Source organism: Diadema antillarum, unplaced genomic scaffold (assembly GCF_040938485.1).
Source record: "Diadema antillarum isolate AM-2024a unplaced genomic scaffold, OU_Dant_1.0 seq00000688_RagTag, whole genome shotgun sequence".
NCBI classification, from domain to species: Eukaryota; Metazoa; Echinodermata; class Echinoidea; order Diadematoida; family Diadematidae; genus Diadema; species Diadema antillarum.
The window spans coordinates 2016968-2025942 of record NW_027271593.1 but is presented as its reverse complement, the minus strand read 5'-3'; the positions used below and the strand labels follow the sequence as shown (position 1 = coordinate 2025942).

The window sequence follows — 8975 nt, the reverse complement described above, 5'->3', positions numbered from 1 at the left end:
ATTTTAAGAGGAATTCAAAGTTTATTGGATGAAAATCGGGTTTGGAATGAAACATCCAAAAACAAAGTAAAACAAAGCGATCGTATTAAAAGGTGGGTCCCACACTTTATTGGAATCGCTCTGTTTTGGATATCTCAGCCATTTCAAAACCAATTTTCATTAAAGAAACATTGAATTCCTCATGGCATAACATGCTCTTTCATATTTCATAAGAGGTTTCTCATTATCTCTCCAAAAAAGAAATAGTAGAAACCTGAAATTAGGTCTCAACCAAAACTATACGATTCCTTTAACAGAGCATTTAGCAATGCATTGTGCCTGTTTCAAATGTTGGAAAATCTTCATTTCAGGTGAACACAAATCCATACCAGTATGATGCTCATCTGAAGCTGATAACATTGCTGCGTCAGACAGGAGAGCTAGAGAAGCTACGTCAGGCAAGGCAGAATATGAGTGAACTTTTCCCCCTCACGGGTGGTAAGTAGCATACAGCTTCATAAGATGAACACAATTTGTACTTAACATAGTATTGTAAAGTTGAGATAAATGCAGTTGCTGGAATAACAGTTGAAATACTCTGCAGCAAAATGGGACGGGTCATTGCCTTCAGTATGTATCTGTTATTTTGTTTTAACCCTAATCATGCTTTTTGGCTATTCTATATCCAGATGGGAGGGGGGATTCCCCCCAGACCTCGGCCATCATTGGCATGATCAGGATGAAATTTCAGGTGCAACACCAACGTGGTAATCTCTAAGATTGTGTCTTAACCCATTGAGGATGGTTTGAATTTACTTAACACGCATTTCCCATAGTATACATAAAACCTGCCCAAGTATACTTGGACTCATCATCAGTAGGTTAAGATTTGTTGAAATTATCAATTTCTAATTTCGATTAATTGATTATGGAAATAAAACCCAAGATCTTATTTTGGCCCATTAAACACTAAAAGCAAGCATGTAGAGTCTATAGTTTTTCGTTTGTATCTGTTCCAACGTATTTGACACTTCCATGTCATAAATGTTGTGTATTTCCTCCTTTTCATGCCTCCGCCACGAAGTGGTGCCGGAGGCATTATGTTTTCAGGTTGTCCGTCCGTCCTTCCGTCCATCGTAGCGTCCATCCTTCCATCCATCCATCAGTCCGTCCGTCCGTCCTTCCGTTGGTTCGTAATGAATTTTGTGGACAGCGTAACTAAAAAACCTTTTGAGGTATCCTAATGAAACTTAGCATGTATGTGTATTAGGGGTTTAACCTGTGCCTTTCAACTTTTGGGTGCACATGCTAAAGGTCAAAAGGTCAAGGTCAAATATGTAAACTTTCACTATTTCCACCATATCTACGCAATGCCTGAAGATATTTTCTTGAAATATAGTAACCTATGTATTACCCAATTAAGATTCTCTGGTGAAAGTTTAGGGTCATGAGGTCAAAGGTCAAATAAGTAAAATATTAAAACTTCACTTTTTTCTCCGTACCTTGGAAATTGTTCAAGGTATCTTCATGGAACATAGTATGTACTGAATGGCAGTGATTATCTAGAGAATTTAGGGTTCATGGGATCAAAGGTCAGGGGTCAAAGGTCACTTCAAAAGTTTACTATTTCCCTCATATTCATGCAATGCCAGCAGGATTATTTTTTTTTTTTACACTTGGTGTATGCATGTGTAACCTAATAGAGGTTCTCTGGAAACTTTCTTCTTTTTTTCTTTTTTTCTTTTTTTTTGTTGCCTCAAAGGTCAAAAGGTCAAAGATCAAGGGAAAGTGCTGAACTAACTTTTTCCTCCATATCTCAGAAGTGGCTCAAGTTATATTGAAACTTACTGTCACAGGGCGCTGCCGCCGCACCGCCCTGTAACTGGATGAAAGACTTTCTCTTCTGAGAGTCTACAAAGTAGGCGAAACAAATGCTTCTTCAGTTCAATAATTGTGTGATTTATTGTACTGAATTTTGAAACATATCAAACATTGAAATAAAAATGGTGAGTAACAAACATTGACGAAATGGTTGCCAATTAAGAGATACACTGATTAAACGTTATCGCTTAAGCTGGTTGATTCTTCGGGTGAGATGATATGCTACAGCCTCCGCCCATTGGTCCTAGTTTCGTCAAACTCGAGTACCCCGGCTTAGACGAAGTCCCCTCGATCCCTCTCTAGTAGACTCTTCAGTCCAATGCAGTTGGAGTTTACTCCAACCTTAATCCATCCCCCCACCGGTCTGAGCATAGCCAAAAAAGCCCGGCCCCTTTAGGGTTAAAGAGATGGTATAGTTTTTTGTAGAAATGGGGATTCACTTTTCAACATTTAATGAGATGATTGGAAACCAAAATATGAATAACTAAAGAGCACACAATCCTAAGACTAGAGGAATTCAAAGTTTATGTGATGGAGATCCAATTTGAAATGGTTGTGATATCTATTAAAAAAATGTAAAGCAAAATGATTTTTTTTTTTAATTGCAAGTGATACACAAATTGTCCTTATTCAGTTTCCAATAGTAGCCACGACAAAATTCATGGGTATACATATTGAGGTGTGACTCGAATCAATGACCTGACTGCTAGACAGACATCATATATCTACTCTATCACTGGGGTTCCACACAGCATGTATTGCTTATTTATCAAAATTAATATTTCTTGTGTCAAGTTGTTTTTTATTGAAATTAAATGGCAAACTGCCCTTCATCAATGGAGGTAAACACTTTAAGCTATTCAATTTTTCAGTAGTAACTATCCTGATAAAAATAGGGCATAAAGGTTGCATGGTCATGAAAATAATAATATAGAATATGATTAAATATGATTATGATGGTAATATTTGGGGAATATTGTTGTCCCCGCCGAACGAGTTCGAGCAGGGGACTATGAAACGGGCTCCGTACGTGTGTGTGTCCGTCCGTCCGTCCGTCCGTGTGTCCGTCCGTGTGTCCGTGTGTGCGTCCGTGTGTGATCAAAATCTTCAATTTGCTACTTCTCTGTCATTTATGAGCCAATTTTGATTCTGTTTGCTTTATATGATAGCACTACATGGGAGCTTTGAAACTTCTACACAGAATTTCAGTCGTGACCTTTGACCTTGACCTTTGACCTATATTGTACATTTTGCTACAAAATGCTACTCCTTCGCCATTTCTAACCCGATTTCGATTCCGTTTGCTTTATGTGATGGCACTAGGTGAGGGCTTCAAAACTTTTACACAGAATTTTGACCTTTGACTTCTTTGACCTTTGACCTTGATTTTTTACCTATATTGCACATTTTGCTACAAAATGCTACTTCCGGCGGGGACATATATTACGCACCGCGTAAGTTCTACTTTTCCTTGTTCCCTTGTCAATCTGGATCAGTATTTGAGTAATTTCAACTGATTCCATTTCAATAATTATGCAAGATTTTGTTTATGGGTATTTTGCAGAATTATTTTGCAAAATACCCATAAACATGGTTCTCCACGCACTAAACGAATGGGGGACAAAGGGCATGCATACTCAGGTTGGTCATGAAAATATAAAAATATGATTGAATATGATTATGATGGTGAATATTTGGGGAATATTGTTTCCTTGACAATCTGGACCAGTATTTGGATAGTTTCAACTGATTTTACTTCAATAATTATGCAAAATACCCATAAACACGGTTCTTCACACACTAAATGAATGGGGAACAAACTGTCCCATACGTAACACATCATGTCTGTCTTTAATTAGAACCTGTAATTAGAGCTTTTTGCCTAATGACATGAAACTTACCTGTGATGATTTTGAGTGTTGTGACTTTCATCACAGTGAGTTACAAGTTGTAGGATGAAATACTTTCAGAGAGTTTTGAGGTTGAAAAAAATGTTCAAAAAAACAAAAATTTTCTGGTCCCATACGTAACGGCACATATTTTCTCTTCTAGAATATAATTTTGGAGGTCATTTTTCTCAATTTTTTACATGCTTATACTTCTCCTAGATATCAATCACCATGATGTATTTCAATATGATCAAAGGCCATTAACACTAATACGTCTATTTTTCAGGTCATAAAAGTCTCTGAATGTCCCATACATAATGCGCGCATTATCTTGGACTTGCCCTTGGCTTGACCTAAGCCGGGTAGTATTGCTGTGATCCATTGATAATGAGAGTATCAAAGTTTGATGTCATAGCCATTTATCATCATCAGCTGCAGGTTTCCAGCATTTTTGTGAGATAATGAGAAACTTCTTATGAGCCTCATATGAAATTTGAAAGAGCATACAATTCTAAGGGGGAATACAAAGTTTATTTGATGAAAATCAGTTTGGAAATGGCTAATATATCCAATATAAGAAAGATGTCCCGGTAAAATGTGAGACCCACCTTTCATTAGGTCCACTTTGGTTTAGTTTTGATACCCAGCCATTTCAAAAAAATTAATTTTCATCAAAGAAACATTGATTTCCTCTTAGAATTGTGTGCTCTTTGTTATTTCATACTTAAGAATTTCAAATTATCTCTCAGTAGCTAGTATCTGATAAGTCCCCTATTTCAACCAAAACTATATCATTCCTTTAATGATAAATTATTCAAGACAGGCACCTGCTGCTATAAATGAACCAAGATTTACTCAGTTTGTGGAGATGAGATACATGTATTTCATCACTTTGACAGAGTATAATTCTGTCCTCAATATGAACTGGTGTATAACTTCAGGTATCTCAAAGTCCACCCGTTCATACAATGTACTATGTATGATATTTCACATGTTTACAGCAAAGTTCATGTGATAATTTGAGCTTGCAGAGAGAGGTTGACCAGAAAAAATAAATTCTAACTCTACACTAGAGACCTGTTTACCTGTGCAAGAGTGACAATTTATTTATGATATGTGACCCGCTACAACAAAAGGATCCTAAAGTCGCTGACAGCTGAGCTGAGAAAACCGAGTTTGAAGTCACATCATCAAAATTGGTCAAAATAGTCAGATTTCTGTTGTTGGCATAATTTTGTAGTCTAATGTTTTGTCTATCATCTACCAAACTTTCAAAGCTAAATGTTCAAAGGAAAGGCAAGAAATCAGCGTTTTTCTGGGCCATTATTTTCCGACTTTCAACGTAACAGAAATGTGTCCGAAGATTTGGATTTAGCGCCGCAGCTAGACTCTGCCCCTAGCAACGAGGGAGTGATCTTATTGGTCAGTGCGTGGCATCCTGGTTACTGATTGGTCGTGCGTAGACTGCTGGCACTAAGCTTGAATGAACATTGCGGCAGTCGCTTGGAGCATGCCTTCTATTGTCAAGCGGTGAAAACTGTCTCGCCTCCCCTTGATCATGAGAGCGTCAGTAGGAAAACTTTGAAGGCGTTTTTCTCTTAACTCTGATTTCCTCAACCACTTGACATGCACTAAAATCATCGATATCTCCGCAACTGAGTTCTTTAATGAGTTGTGTTATATATGAAATTAAAGTAGAAGAGTAAAGGAATTATGTCGTTCCATTTGCAGAAAAATGTCTCCCCCGACTTTCGGATCCTTTTGTTGTAGCGGGTCACATAGTCATGAAATATATTGTTTCTTTTATACAATGTGATCAAAAAGAAATTTTGATATATATTTCAATTTCAGAATTGTGGATGCAGTGGATCCAAGATGAATTGAAGCTTCTTGGAGAGGGAGATGAACGAGAGAGAATCATGGACCTCTTTGAAAGGGCAGTCAAAGACTATCTTGGTATGCCACAGGAGCTACTGTGATTGAAAGGGCAGTCAAATACTATCTCAGTATGCCGCAGTAACTACCTCCATTGAAAGGGCAGTCAAAGACTATCTCAGTATGCCACAGTAACTACCTCGATTGAAAGGGCAGTCGAAGACTATCTTCGTATGCCACATGGTTTTCAATAAAGTCATCAATACACCTAGTTTAATCATATCGCATTAAAGGCAATCGGTCGTCGCAGGCGATTCGCAGCTCAGTAGAAAAGCACGACAAGCTGCTCCTCCCGTTATTGTACCCCCGTACGTACCAAATGCCGAACACGACGCTACGCAGCGCACCAGCGAAAACCAGATGGGGCACGAGAGCCGTGCGAGCCGTCCACTGTAATTTCAACATGGACGCCCGAATACCTACCGAATGGGGCCGAATGGGTGCACGCACAAAACCGCACAACAGCCATGTGCATGAAAATCTCTCCTACGGGTCCCCGTCGCGACACAACAGTAGAGCCAAAGAGATTATACCTATAGAGTAAGTAGTCGCCATACGCGTGCGTACAAATAGTGCGTCCAAAATTGAAGAGGGAGCGCACACTCAGCTCCTGGCACTGGATCTAAGTCTACGTTCAAGTCATATCTTCTCATATCATATCTGGAAAGATATGTTATTCTTCATTACACATTTTCATTTTCAGAATCACAATTTGATTAATTGTTTGAATATTAGTTTCTACGATGATAGCATATCATTTGAACCATTTGGGAGAGTCCAGACCTTTTTGTTGTTCGCAAAATAAACAGTGGGAACTTGGGTGTAGACTAGACAGTACTTGAGCATTATGACGTTTGTTTCGCGTACATTCCCACTCACGCCATAAAATCAAACAACATCAGCACCATTATGACGCTTAAACATAACCATTGTGACGTCACAATAAAACAACGCAAGGTCACTGCGCCGAATATTCAAGTCGAGCGCATTAAACAGTGCGCTGCCACCTACTGATTAATAACTGTACAGGATCCGTGTAATGGCGGCTCCCACAACGCGAAATGGCAGCTCCCTCGCGCGGCTGCCTCCCCACTGGACTACGCCCTCTTGTGGTATAATCTCTTTGAGTAGAGCTGTGTGGTGTACGTACGTACGTATCTGGCTGCAGTCTCTGTTTATTTGCACTATGGTGCCAATTTCAGCAATCTAAGCAATAATATTTTAAAATGTCTGAAAATATTATATAACAATATTTTAAATCATTCATATATTACGTTGTTTAATATTTGGTATTTATAAATATGCTTTGATGAAGAAATATTAAAACTCTAAACTTCATGTATAGCAAGTTGCAATGCTCATGGCCATATAGCGGGTTGTTTTGATCTCATTGGCAATTGTCTGCTGCGTCAGCTGTGTTACAGTATGTTGGGCCGGATCGGAACATAACAAAGTTGGTATGAAGTCGTCGGTACCGGTATGTCAATATCAATAATGTATGTGGTATGCGTGTACTGTTTCGGATTAGCCTTGGCTTTGGTTTAGTAATGAAACCTCACAATGGAGATCAAAACAGCCGTCCAACTCGAGTAAAACGTATCTACTTGTTTGACGCTATCGACGAGTGGAGAACGCAGAGAGACGTGTTCTTAGCATGCTAAGGACAGGGAGGTTTCCTCTCACCTCCCTGCTTAGGACAAGTAAGAGACCAGTGGCAGAGGGGGAAGCTTCAGCGTCAGTGTGCCGATGAAAAATTTGCTTTCCACTTGCTGGAGTTGCATGAACAGTTTTGCAGGAATTTATAATGTGCAAATTCGTGTTACGGCATGCACGGTGGAATTGTAATGCCACGGCTTACGCCAATCAAGCAACCCCAGCTGACCAAGTCAACAACTTCAAGGAATCCAGATCCAGATGATGTGTAAGTAACGTTAGAAGTCTATTACATGAATCAATGATTGAAGTGGAATGACTTTTTCTAATCTATCTTTAACTGCTAGGGCCTTTGCGTTTCATCGACAAGTAGGCCTATTTTTCTATGTATAATTCCGCGAAAAACTTCTCTAAGTTCTCATTTATGTCAAATTATGATAACGCCGTAATCAAAATGACATTTGCTGGGTCAGTTTATCGCTTCTTAAAAACTGACCCAGCAGTAGGCAGCAAATGTCATTAGTCAGGGAATCGCAAGTAGTGGTAAGTTTTTTGTCATCACAGTATTGAGAATTTAAAGTATTTCATGTGCAAATGTAGAATCTAGATAGATACAGAGAGGTCACTTTCCTGAGCAGCTAGCGTCAACAATCCAGGTTAAATTTGCATAGCCAGATTTCATGGCTGCGATTCAAATACTGTTTGTCCCCATTGATTTAACTGTATAGCAAAGTCTCCTCTTTCATCATATTTAGGGGCCCTACATTTTAAGTTTGGTTAAGGAATTTTGATAAAGATTGTAATTTTCATAAGCTTGGCAAAAGTTTCAGGCATCTATGTTGCATTTATAGTCAAACTTCCAATGCATTTGGTCCAATAATTTGAAACCAAATTCAAGTGATCCAGTGAAGTGTACATCTTTTCATGTGAATTTCTACAAGTATGTTGAAATGTAAATTCTGAAGAAAAAAAAATTGATCCTTTACCGTTGAAATTCGTTAAAGTTTGGTTACACCGACAGTGTCAGGTCAGTGGTTGTAACTACAGAGTTACAGTAGTGTACGTACAATACCCTTGTACGTGAAAGTTACAGTTTTATTTACCTTCACATCTTCATATAGGAGTGTCTAATAGGGATGTTGATTGGTGTGGAAGTTGTTGATGAACAACAGTTCATAAGAATCCATTGTTTTAATTCTAATACAGATATTGGTCATAGGTCAAGGGGCAATATGAACCTATCAGTTTGTAACATGCTAATATGTACAGGTATGAGCTTCATCAAGTACGATTAGTTGGTATCCGTGGCACATCCCTTATTTGTTGATCAAAGGTACGCCTCTGATTGGTATTTTAATCAGTGTTTGGTAGAAAGCTAACCCATTACAATGGCTTTGCGATGTTACACTGAGTTGACTATGGACAAAGGTCTACTGTCCGCGATTTTCATTAAGTTGTAGGGCATTTTTCACACATAACCTCAAATACTGATACCTGTGATAGGTTTATTTATAATGGTTATCCTTCACACTGTATTGTTGAGACAATAGTGTTCTGTTTGTTTGTGTAAGAGGGAGATAGACAATAATTTCTTTATGCTCCTGTCTGAAGAAGGCATTACATCTTATTTGTCATGTA

The 8975-nt window shown here is 38.5% G+C and overlaps 1 protein-coding gene across 1 annotated transcript in view; it reads left to right on the top strand.

The window, feature by feature from the left end:
* Positions 1-350: 350 nt before the first annotated feature.
* LOC139737291 (squamous cell carcinoma antigen recognized by T-cells 3-like) overlaps positions 351-8975 on the top strand; it is a gene marked incomplete at its 5' end in the record, with an annotated part of 77312 nt that continues 68687 nt past the window's right edge. The window contains 2 exons of the mRNA XM_071647965.1: positions 351-477; positions 5601-5705. Coding sequence (XP_071504066.1) covers positions 351-477; positions 5601-5705 — 232 coding nt within the window. The remainder of the gene's footprint in view (positions 478-5600; positions 5706-8975) is intronic.